The sequence below is a fragment of the Armigeres subalbatus genome, chromosome 3 (genome assembly GCF_024139115.2).
Source record: "Armigeres subalbatus isolate Guangzhou_Male chromosome 3, GZ_Asu_2, whole genome shotgun sequence".
In the NCBI taxonomy this organism is placed as follows: domain Eukaryota; kingdom Metazoa; phylum Arthropoda; class Insecta; order Diptera; family Culicidae; genus Armigeres; species Armigeres subalbatus.
The window spans coordinates 37,519,971-37,532,863 of NC_085141.1; the positions used below are offsets into that span (position 1 = coordinate 37,519,971).

General features: G+C 40.6%; 1 protein-coding gene across 8 annotated transcripts in view; it reads right to left on the reverse strand.

The window, feature by feature from the left end:
- The window catches only part of LOC134227195 (low-density lipoprotein receptor-like), a 1,220,229-nt gene that overhangs the window by 57,206 nt on the left and 1,150,130 nt on the right, over positions 1-12,893 (reverse strand). For 5 of the 8 annotated variants that reach the window (XM_062708524.1, XM_062708522.1, XM_062708523.1 and 2 more), the window contains one exon: positions 1,544-2,056. The exons of 2 other annotated variants lie outside the window; for them this stretch is intronic. In XM_062708524.1, coding sequence (XP_062564508.1) covers positions 1,544-2,056 — 513 coding nt within the window. The remainder of the gene's footprint in view (positions 1-1,543; positions 2,057-12,893) is intronic. One more of the 8 variants, XM_062708525.1, reaches the window with a different exon arrangement.

The following is a 12,893-nucleotide window of genomic DNA, read 5'->3' on the forward strand; positions in this document are numbered from 1 at the left end:
TTGAAAGTAGGCTTCCGAACCTCTTGAAAGGAGGCTTCAAGACCTCTTGAAAGGAGGCTTCTGAGCCTCTTGAAAGGAGGCTTCCGAACTTTTGAGAGGAGGCTTCCAAGCCTCTTGAAAGGAGGCTTCCAAACATCTTGAAAGGAGGCTTCCGAGCTTCTTGAAAGTATGCTTCCGAGTCTCTTGAAAGAGGGTTTCCGAGTCTCTTAAAAGGAGGCTTCCGAGCCTCTTGAAAGTAGGCTTCCGAGCCTCTTGAAAGTAGCCTTCCGAGCCTCTTGAAAGGGGGCTTCCGAGCTTCTTGAAAAGAGCTCTTGAAAGGAGGCTTCCGAGCCTCTTGAAAGGAGGCTTCCGAGCCTCTTGAAAGGAGGCTTCCGAGCCTCTTGAAAGGGGGCTTCCGAGCCTCTTGAAAGGGGGCTTCCGAGCCTCTTGAAAGGGGGCTTCCGAGCCTCTTGAAAGGGGGCTTCCGAGCCTCTTGAAAGGAGACTTCCGAGCCTCTTGAAGGGAGGCTTGCTAGCCTCTGGAAAGAAGGCTTCCGGGCCTCTTGAAAGGAGACTTTCGAGCCTCTTGAAAGCAGACTTTCGAGCCTCTTGAAAGGAGCCTCTTGAAAGAAGGCTTCCGAACAACATGAATAGTGTAGAAAAAATTCATAAATTCATCGATTCTGTTTAAATAACAAACAAACAACTGCAACTGTTGGAATATGTATCCTCCAATTGAAGCACAACTAGACATAAAAGGTCAACCAGGAGTAGCCACAAAATCAACATGCGAAGTGAAGAAAGAAATGATGAGGACGTAATATACGATAGGATTTCACAAGAATACCATTATAGAGAATCAGGAGATGCACAAGAAAGTGCACAAACAGCGATGAAGAGGTACAGAAATGAGAAGGCAGTCAGAGCAATGGCAGCAATCCAGTAATTGTATCTGAATCTTTAAACCAAAATGAAGATTGTTAAAGGTCTGATAAAAAAAAACAATCAGATCAGATGTTTCAGTTTGTCCCATTTTCAATTTTTCCCATTTCCTCAGTAGACAAGAGAGATGAACGGGGAGATAAAATGTTTGTATGTAATGACATTTTTGCTCTTGCTTGGGAGTCGCACACTTTGTATGTAAGATTATGTGCATTATGTAATATAGAATAAAAAATAGCATGAAAAAAACCTTACATGGGGCGAGGGCGTTAAAAACCCAGAAGAATACTTTCGTAATAAGTGTACGGCTAAATGGACTGATTTCGCAGCCTTACAGAGAATTGAGCTATCTGTACTGGATGACGGAAACTGTACCTACAACTAGTATTAACTTTCCAAGCATCGCCTTGTGCATTATGAAAAATCAGAAAGTCAAAAATATAAATCTTCATTAGTGGATAACAGACCACTGGATTTGTCCAGACAGACAATTTTAATTTGGACGATAATAACAACTGGCAAACCTAAGCCACACATAACAATTACAAAAACCCGCCAGTAACAAACCGATGACAACCAGGACACGTAAACAGTCAGTAGAACGCCACAACACACCAACAGACCTTGGTACTTCCGGCAAAGCCATCGAACGTACTCGAAAGACGCGTGCAGTTCATTTCCGTAGATGTCACGATTGCCCCCGTCCGGTCCACCAATGTCAGCCACCTTATCCATAAACAGGGTCTCAAGCATGTTGAACCGCTTCCGGTATTCCCAGTAGCTGTATTCGTCGGATCCCTCTTCATGGTTCTGATAGTCGGTGTCTGTGGGGTCATTCTGAGGGGACTTTGTCGTGTGTTCGTCTTCATGGTCTGCTTTGATTGTCGTCGCGGTGGCCGTCTTTGGTTCGTCATTCAGCGAATGCTTGACTGGGGGTCCCCGAGTAGTTACTTTCACTCGACGCCGATTGAAATAGGATCGATGCAGGACGGTTTTGTTGACCGTTTTGATGGATTTTAGAGTAGCAATTAGCGCTTCGATGCGGGTTAGATTGGTGCAAATGACCCCAATGTGCAGGCTGTTGCTGAATGAGGGTTGGGTGGGTGGCGGTGACGATGATGATGGTGATGAGGAAGCTTGAATGAAGCCGATGATAAGTAAGCATAGGTCATGTTATTATAATGGGCAGAAAAAATGGGAGAAAAGTTGATAAATTATCGTTTTTCGGAAATAGTTCAGTGTTTCGCCATGTATTGTGCAGAAATATAATTGTCTTTATGGATTACTCTTAGATACATATTTTTGCCACTACACTATCACTCAACAAACTGGTTGCATGCATTTTATGAGAAGTTTACTTGTAAAAGGAAGTTACTTTTGTACATCGATAATGTTGTCTCTGATCTCGTGACCAGTATTTAGTTTACGATTCAAACCAAATTTAGAACAGCAGCATCGAAGGCGGAGGGGGTTCTTTTATATGACCGACAAGGTCCCTGTGGAAGTCGTTTCCCGGCCATTATAGTAGAACAATATGTAAACTCGGTTGTAATTTGAGTATTCTATAAGCATTTACACATTTGGATCAGTTAGACAATAAGATCGTATTCGAGAGCATTAGTTAATACCAAAAGAAGGTTAATATACTTCCTGGTTACCTGTCAAAACCATGCCTATTGCAGGTTTCGATTGACTTGCAACATAATTAACTACACAACATCCGCAAAAAATTAACCCGGAGCTCTGGGTTCACTTCGAAAAAGCAAACTTTGGCAACTTAGTCATCTCCCTAGTGCTTGGTTCATCGGCAGCAGCAGGCATCAAAAGTCAGGCCCAATTACAGATCCAACGCGCACAGGGAATGTGATTAATTTTCCTCAGAAAGAACGCGCGAAAAATAGCGGAAAATTGAACTTCTGCGGAGCGAAAGTTCCTGCGTCCCCACCGATTCTCCTACTTCGTGAGGTACCCATAAACTTCCTGCAATGGATGAGGCTAATTTTTGGCACCGCTCTCTCTTTTTCTTATACATTACCCAAGCAGATGCGTCGCCGGAATCGATGTGCTGGTGAAGACGGAATCGAGGAAGTGCAAATACGATGGAATTCAGTCGTACAGAGTGCTCCATCCAGTAATGAAAGTTTTTGTGCAAAATGAGAAAAAATCGTTTTAATTTCTCACATTATTAAACAGTACTCCAAACTAAAAAAAATAGTGGGCTTTCTATGTACATACTTCATTATGTCAGAACGAAGTTTCAAATAAAATCCATAAAGAAACGTGGAGACGCATGGTTGCTGATTGTGTTTTTTTAATTTCTTTATTATAGTGATTTTTCAAAAATTATAGAGTTCATCACTATTGCTGATTGTGTTTGGTTGTTCAATACAAAAGCTTTTACTGTGAAAAACGAACAAGCTCTTGTGCAGCGGAAAAAGAACAATATTTTTAATCATGATGAATTATTCAATATCGTATGATGTAAGGACCCAAGCTTCCGACAAATCTAAACCAGCGCACTCTGTTATTCTCTTTTCTACCCATAGAGGAAACTTGTATAATTACACATAAAAAGAAGACATTCCGGACTGTTGTGCCAAGCCGCCAACCAGGCTGCTGCCACTAGATGAAGATGGACGTGAACAAGTCGAGCAGTTTTATGATTAATTGTGTTATTTTCGTTCAACCCCCTCCGCCATGATGAAGGCGCTTGCAGCAGGGAGCGCGCGAGCGGTCAAAGAAACGATGCAAAACTATGTCTAACGGAAGTGTCTTGATGTTTTTACCCGAGCTATCGGGAATAGCGGCGAAAGAAGGTTGATAGCAGGGGAGGTGGAAGAAGTTCAAGAAACAAAAAGCGAAAAAGTTGTTCAATTTGGAGGTGCAAAGTTGAAAGTTAATTTGATGGCGGGAAAAAGCGCAATTAGTTGCGTCAGGCACGAAGTTGTTTTTTATGGGAAATGCCGTTATGAATGAGGCCGTTTACGGGGATTATGATCGTCAGTCATCACTACATTTAAATAGTCCTTTTAACTGAATTCCAAGGTAAGTTAAAACCTATGCAACTTTCTCATTGAAAATTGCTAATATGATTTTGGTTTTCTAAGGGAAAAATCAGTTTTATGGAAAGTTTCCATCATTTATGAAACAATTATAGTTATTAATTGCTTGAACTTACATTTTCACATTTTTCTGGCGCGCATTCCCATCAAGCAATTTTCGAACTGTATTTCATCAATTTTTCGCCAATTGGATTGTATAATTAGGATAGTTTTGATCACCGCGTGACTCTATCGAAATTAATTTATTGGTTTTTTTCGATGATTATTATACTACTCAAACCGAAAGGGAGTAGATGAAAGTAATGAAGAGAATAAGATTCAATTAGGGCGAAGTATGGGCTTGCGAGAGCTATGCGTGAAGAGATTTAGCGCGCTCTTATATCAATTTCTGACAATATGCCATGAGTCAATAGAACTGTTTACTGTTTGTTAGGAAATGTTTCGTAGGAAATTACTCCAGAAGTTCCTCCCGAAATTCTTCCAAGAGTAGCTTCCATAGGAAGCTTCTTCGGTAATTCCTCCCGAAATTCTTCCAAGAGTAGCTTCTTCGGAAATTCCTCCAGAATATACTTCGGGAGTACATCCAGGAATTCCTCCAAGAATTCCAATACCTCCTTCTGCGGAAAATCCACTTGAAAGTCATCTACAAATTTATCCCGAGATTCCTTCAGGAGTTATTCCTGAAATTCACGCAAGAGTTCTTCGAGAAACTTCTGCAGAAGTACTTTCGATAATTCCTCCGGAAATCGCTCAAAGAGTCCCTACGGAAATTCTGCAAGTATTTCTTCCGGAAATTCCTCAAGGAGAATCAAGGAGACCCTAGGAGTTTCGTCCAGATATTGACGATTTTTGCTGAAAATTCATTCAAGAGTTCCTACGGACTAACTGAAAGAGTTCTTCCAAAAATTCTTCCAGGAGTTCCTCCAGAAATTACTACAAAAACTATTTCGGATGTACCTCCCGGAGTATCTTCGTAAATCCTTCAAGAAGTTCTTCCAGACATTCCTCCAAGAGGTCTACTGGAAAATCCTCAAGGAGTACCTTCGGAAGTTAATGCTCAAATTCCTCCGGAAGCTCCTTCAAGAGTTGCTGCGGGAGGTCCGCCAGGAGTTCTGCCCGAAATTTCTCTCGAAATTCCCCCAGGAGTTTTTCCAAAAATTCTTTAACGAGTTCCTACGGAAATTCCTTCCTAAATTCACATTTCTCCGGAAATTCCTACAAGAGTTCATACAGAAAGTCTGACAGGAGCTTTTTTTTCGAAAATTTCTTCATAAATTCCTCCTGAGATTCCTCCAAGAGCTCTTTCAGAATTTCTATCCTGAAATTCCTCCAAGAGATCCTTCGGTAATTCTTCCAGAAATTCCTGTGGAAATTCCTCTAATTCCATCGGATATTTATTTAGGAATTCATTACGAAATATTCCGAAAGAGTTCCTACTGAAAGTCCGCCATGAGTTCTTTCAGAAATGTCGAGTTAGCTCTGCAGGATTTAATGAAATAATAATAATGGTATTCCCCCAGATATTCCTCTAGGAGGACCGTCGGACATTCCACTGGGAGTTCCTTGGGATATTTTTCCAAGAATTCTTCCAGACATCACTCCCAAAATTTAAACAGGAGTTCTTTTAAACAATATTCTTCTTGGAGTTCCTCCGGAAATTTGTCCCAAAATTCGTGATGAAGTGCCTTCAGCACTTCCTATAGCCATTATTCTCAAAGGATTTGAGAATGTTTCCAACCTGAAAGCATACTAGACGGGGCCGAGAATCAAACTCGCCATCTCCAGATTGACGATCCTTTGCTCGCTAGGCTATTGTACACCCCCTGTGTCAACATTCCTTTTAGGAGATTTTAATTTTAAATTGGTAACTCAATATGGGGACACTTGATCTCTCATTAGTCACTCATACAAAAAATTTGACGAAAAAAAATGTTTTCAGTTAAAAGCTTTGTAAATTTGACAAACTTGATGAATAGTTGATTCGAAAAATATTCTTTGAGTAGATAAAGGGAATTCGAATTCAATAACAAAAATCGTTCATTCACAGCAAGTCGTGAAATCTACATATTTAAAAATTCAGCGTGCACCTTTCTACTTCTATCAAACCAAGTTCTTGGAGAGTGATCAATTCCTCTCGAATATTTCAAAAATTTGATTTTTGACAATCGATTGTATATAAAAAAACAATTAACATACCATCTTACATCAGTAAAAAGTTCAATTATTTGTTTATTTATTTTTATCTGTGAGAAAGGGGGATCAAGACCGTCCAGTCTCCCCTAACTTTCAAGGAATGACAGTTGTGCCATGTAGCATAAGAACAAACTGTTGGCCCCATATAGTTTTAAAATGCAAATTAAAAATTCCTACGACCATGCCATTCTTTTTACCCAGAACAAACTAACTAACGAATAGGAACACGGTCGAACACGCATCAATTGATTAACTTCTTGGCCGCACAAAGCACAACGATACCAGATCGTTCGACGTGTCTTTGAACCGAGCATGAACACTACTCACCATGCATGCCCGGTGGCATATACAAACTATTGAGGATCGCGTTTTAGACGACCGAGCAGACGCGTAGCACTCAGTACGTACTTCCCGTTGGCTACCGCAAGCTATGGAAGATCGCATTTGTCTCGAACAGAGATTAATACTAGCCCATTTGGTCGAAAAAGTCGTTAGTCCGAGTAGATCATCTGGCCGAAAATGACGTTTTGCCCAAATGGTCGCTTGAACGAAAGGGCCATTCGGCTGAGCGGGTCATATGGCCGAAAATATAAGAGAAGAGAAATGAGAGATGAAAAGTGAGAAATGAGAAGTAAGACTTCCCAACAAACAATTTAAGTTGAATAGAACAATTGAACAATTTAAGTTTTTAAGCTGAAGAAGACAATGTCTAGCTAAATAGGCCCTTTATCAGCCCAAGTCCTAGTGTTAGGTGAGACGCTAAACAGCCCTGACACAACGGACCTCCGACGAGACAGGAGGTTTGCACAGGCCCAATAAGCCACCTTTAAAAACAACCATTACGAACGACAAAGAAGATAATACGACTCGATACAATCGGCAACATGGAACTGCAAGTCGCTAGGCTTCGCAGGTTGCGACAGGATAATCTACGATAAATTACATCCCCGCAACTTCAACGTCGTAGCGCTGCAGAAAATCTGCTGGACAGGACAAAAAGTGTGGAAAAGCGGACATCGAGCGGCTACCTTCTACCAAAGTTGTGGCACCACTAACGAGTTGGGAACCGGCTTCACCGGCAAGATGCGCCAACACGTGATTGGGTGGCAGCCAATCAACGCAAAGATGTGCAAGCTGAGGATAAAAGGCCGTTTCTTCAACTATAGCATCATCAACGTGTACTACCCACACGAAGGAAGACCCGACGACGAGAAAGGAGCGTTCTATGCACAGCTGGAGCAGACATACGATAGATGCCCACTGCGGGACGTCAATATCGTTATCGGTGACATGAACGCTCAGGTAGGAAGGAAGGAAATGTATAGACCGGTCATCGGACCGGATAGTCTGCATACTGTATCGAACGGTAGTCTCCCCCGGAATGGTAGTCCGAAGCACTTTTTCCACAAGACCACATGGAAATCATCTAATCAAGTAACGGAAAACAAAATCAACCACGTTTAAATCGACGGTAAATTCTTCTCCAACATTAGGAACGTACGCACCGCAGTGCGAATATTGAATCCGACCACTACCTCGTTGCAGTATGTCTGCGCTCAAAACTCTCGACGGTATACAACACGCATCGGAGTCGTCCACCGCGGCTAAACATTTGGCGGCTACAAGAAGGTAGACCAGCCCAAGACTACGGGCAGCAGCTGGAAGTGGCACTCCCAACGGAAGAGCAGCTAGGCGCAGCGTCTCATGAAGATGGCTGGAAAGATATTTGATCCGCCATTGCACTATGCTCCAGGATACAGATTTACGCTGAAAGATACATTTTACGCCAAAACTATATTTTTTAGAAAAAAAACTGTTGTTCTACAAAATTGTTCGAAATAGTAAGGCCATCATTATGGTGCAACCAAGAAATAGGGTGGCCCATCATACAAAAAATATTGAAAATATTTATTTATTTCTCGGAATATTGACATGATATGTTCTGCAAAGTTGTAGCGCAGCTTATTCCAATCAATTTTGCCAAAAAAACTTTTTCTGTAGCTCTTAAGTTGGCTGATTTAGAGCAATTTTACTTAATTAAATTAGGGTGTACCTCAAAAAACAGTATTTTTGATCTACTCTTTTTGTTTTAGATTTCTCGAAATAGTCATCTTCAGGTGACTTTTAGGGCTTTAAAAATTGCAACTTTTGATGGGTTAAAATGCGCAATATCTTTTTCCGATCAAAAGTTATAATCGTTTTTCTGTCAAAATTACATTTTTTTAATAAGTTGATATCTCCGGTTAGGGAAGACCAAAAAAATATGTTTACACGGCATTTGAAAGAGAAAATCATATTCCTTATTATGTCAAAAAATTGGAGATATGTTTTTTTTTATCTCAAGGTTTACCAATTTTACTAAAATCATGTTTTTTCAAAAAAAATGATATAACTCGACAATGGAAAAAGATACAGACGATATTCTTATAGCAAAACACGCGTTTTGAAAAGCCCCAAAAGTCTTCAGAAGATGACTTTTGAGAAATGAAAAATAAAAAATCTACAGCTTCAACACTTTTTATAAGTCTTATAATAATCATCGTATTGTAAGATTTACGAGAAAAGATGCATTTTCGGCCTGAAGCGTACTTTCAAGGAAAAAAATTTGTTCTACAAAATTGTTCTTGGGCCGTTTTTATAGAGTAACCGAAAAATAGGGTGGGCCATTTTATAAAAATGTGAAATTTTTTTTTTTTATTTTGTGGAATATTGACATAAAATGTTCTACAAAGTTGTAGCGCAGCTTTTTCCAATCAAATTTGCTAAATAAGCTTTTGATGTAGCTCTTAAGCTCACTTGTTTAGAGTAATTTTACCTACCAGAATTAGGGTGTCCCTCAAAAAACAGTATTTATGACAATATATCTTCCTCCGTTGTCGAGTTATATCAATTTACTTGAAAAAACATGATTTTAGTAAAATTAGTAAAACTTGAGATAAAAAAATAACATGTCCCCAATTTTTGAACATAATAAAGAATATGAATTTCTCTTTTAAATGCCGTGTAAACATATTTTTTTGGTCTGCCCTAAACGGAGATATCAACTTATTAAAAAAATGTAATTTTGACAGAAAAACGATTATAACTTTTGATCGGAAAAAGATATTGAGCATATTTACCCCTCACAAGTTGCATTTTTTTGAGCTCTAAAAATCACCTGAAGACGACTTTTTCGAGAAATCCAAAACAAAAAAAGAGGATTAAAAATACTGTTTTTTGAGGTACACCCTAATCCAATTAGATAAAATCAGAGCCTAAAATATTCATCTTCATAAAGCAACTTCAGTCCGAATTTTGACAAACATCGCATGATTATTCAAAACATAGAATGAAACAGTCAGACGACTACTCCACGAACTCATTCAATCGACTGTCACTGAGTGTGCTTACTATGTGCAGAAAAAAACATAAATAGCATTGTTTATATTGATGTTTACCATTGAAAGTGGCTCACGGATGCAAATCGGATTCAGTTCTATGTGATAAATTACTTCACTCATTTAAGATGTGTTTAGATTTCAGATAATTTATCAATTTGTAGAATGTGCATAAATATTAAATGACTAATATTCAATCGAATATTGACAGTCCAGAGCCGACTATGAATGCGTCTGAAAAGTAGCTAATAAATGAAGGGAGGTGGAATTCACCAAAAATGTTCGATTACTTTACACTCTGGATAAAATTGCTCTAAATCAGTTAACTTAAGAGTTACAGAAAAAGCAAAATTGATTGGGAAAATTGGTAAAATTGATTGGAATAAGCTGCGCTACAACTTTGTAGAACATAACATGTCAATTTCCGAGAAATAAAAAAAATATTTCCTATTTTTTTTATATGATGGGCCACCCTATTTTTGGTTGGACCATAATGATGGCCTCACTATTTCGAACAATTTTGTAGAACAACAGTTTTTTTTTCTAAATATGTATGCTGGACCATAGTGCATTGGAAGCACCACAACCGCTGCACTAGACACGGTGGCTCCGGATCAGATAAACAATTGGTATGACGGCGAATGTGAGCAGTTAGTTGAGGAAAAGAATGCAGCATGGGCGAGATTGCTGCTACACTGCACGAGGGCGAACGAGGCACGATACAAACGGGCATGGAACAGACAAAACTCGATTTTCCGGAGGAAAAAGCGCCAGTAGGAGGATCGAGACCGTGAAGAGACGGAGGAACTGTACCGCGCTAATAACGTACGAAAGTTCTATGAGAAGTTGAACCGTTCACGTAAGGGCCACAGCCCGATATGTGTAAGGACATAAACGCGAACCTTATTACAAACGAGCGTGAGGTGATTCAAAGGTGGCGGCAGCACTACGAAGAGCGCCTGAATTGCGATATGGCAGACAACGGTGGCGGTATGGTCATGAATCTAGGAGCACGCGCACAGGACATGCGACTTTCGGCTCCTAATCTTCAGGAAATCCCGAAGGAGATCGGCCGGCTGAAAAAAAACAAAGCCCCTGGAGTTGACCAATTACCAGGAGAGCTGTTTAAACACGGTGGTGAGGCACTGGCTAGAGCGCTGCACTGGGTGATTAGCAAGGTTTGGGAGGATGAGCTCTGCCGCAGGAGTGGATGGAAGGTGTCGTGTGTCCCATCTACAAAAAGGGCGATAAGCTGGATTGTAGCAACTACCGCGCAATCACATTGCTGAACGCCGCCTACAAGGTACTTTCCCAAATGTTATGCCGCCGACTAACACCAATTGCAAGAGAGCTCGTGGGGCAGTATCAGGTGGGATTTATGGGTGAACGCTCTACCACAGACCAGGTGTTCGCCGTACGTCAGGTATTGCAGAAATGCCGAGAATACAACGTGCCCACACATCATCTATTCATCGACTTCAAAGCCGCATGTGATACAATCGATCGGGACCAGCTATGGCAGCTAATGCACGAAAATGGATTTCCGGATAAACTGATACGGTTGATCAAGGCGACGATGGATCGGGTGCCCAGCCAACACAAAATCGTATATGATGCCACATAAGATGCTAAAGTGGAGGCCATATACGTACAAGTTGTATGGGGAAGTACGTATATCGCCTCCACATTAGCATCTTATATGACATCATATGCGATCTTGTGTTGACTGGGTGATGTGCGTAGTTCAAGTTTCAGGAGCATTCTCGAGTCCCTTCAAAATGCGCAGAGGGTTACTGCAAGGTGATGGTCTGTCGTGTCTGCTATTCAACATCGCTTTGGATGGAATAATACGAAGGGCAGGGATTGACACGAGTGGTACGAAGTCCGTCCAGTTATTTGATTTCGCCGACGACATTGATATCATGGCACGTAACTTTGAGAGGATGGAGGAAGCCTACATCAGACTGAAAAGCGAAGCTAAACGGTTTGGACTAGTCATTAACACGTCGAAGACGAAGTACATGATAGGAAGAAGCTCATAAGAGGTCAATCGAAGCCACCCACCATGAGTTTCTATCGGTGGTGACGAAATCGAGGTGGTTGAAGAATTCGTGTACTTAGGCTCGCTGGTGACCTCCGATAACGATATCAGCAGAGAAAATCGGAGACGCATCACGGCAGGAAATCGTACGTACTTTAGACTCCACAAAACGCTCCGATCAAATAGAGTTCGCCGCCGTACCAAACTGACAATCTACAAAACGCTTATTAGACCGATAGTTCTCTATTGACACGAGACCTGGACGATGCTCGTGGAGGACCAACGCGCACTGGGAGTTTTCGAAAGGAAAGTGCTGCGTACATGCGGCTTCCGAGAAGCGTAGAAGGATGCTTTAAATTTTCTTGCAACGAAGCAGCTGAGCTTTTCGGGAAAAAGACTACATGTCTCTCAAATGGAGGCTTCTGAATCTGTAGACTCTAGATTTTAGTTAAGAATAACGTTCTTAACATATTATTCAACATTCTGTTTTGATCAGGTAGATTGTATAGAAGATTTTTAAAATTTGTTCATTCGAGGTTGTGCCCTTTTGATCTTTTGTCCCACAGTTCATCATCCATTATACTGGTTGTAGGGAGCAGGATTCAATAGGTAATGATTTACTGATCGCCATGCATATTATGTAGAATACAAAGTTTTAAAATAAAAAAAAAACTAAATTATCAAAACTTTATCAATAAGTTTTGATTAAAATTGTAACTCATCCGCCATTACGCATTTCTGTCCGAGGTACCCCCCGGGCCCGGCGAAGGTAAGCCGAGGGGTACATGTACCCCAGGTTGAGAACTGTTGAACTAGAGGAATCTATAGTGGATTTCGAGAAGTTGGGAAGAATTTTATTTTGGAAGTTTTTTTTTCATAAGAATTAATTGGTTATCAAAAAATCGCGAAGCTCTGGGACAAACTTTTGGAATTGTCCATTTTTACGGATGTTCCAGATCTACCGAAGGACCGTTTCTGAGATATTTAGAAGTCACTGAAGACTTTCACTATTTATAGCACGTACAATTTGTCAGAATGGATGCTTACGAAAAAATCACGAAGCTCTGGGATGAACCTTAGGAATTGGTCATTTTACGGATGTTCCAGATCTTCCGAAGAACCATTTCTTGGGCATTTGGAGGTCACAGAAGACCCACAATTTGCCAGAATGAATGGTTTTAAAAAGTCGCGAAACTCTAGGGTGAATTTTTGGAATTGTTCCGGATCTTCCGGAGGACCGTTTCTGGGACATTTTGGAGTCACAGAAGACATTAACTGTTTTTTGCACCCACAAATTGCC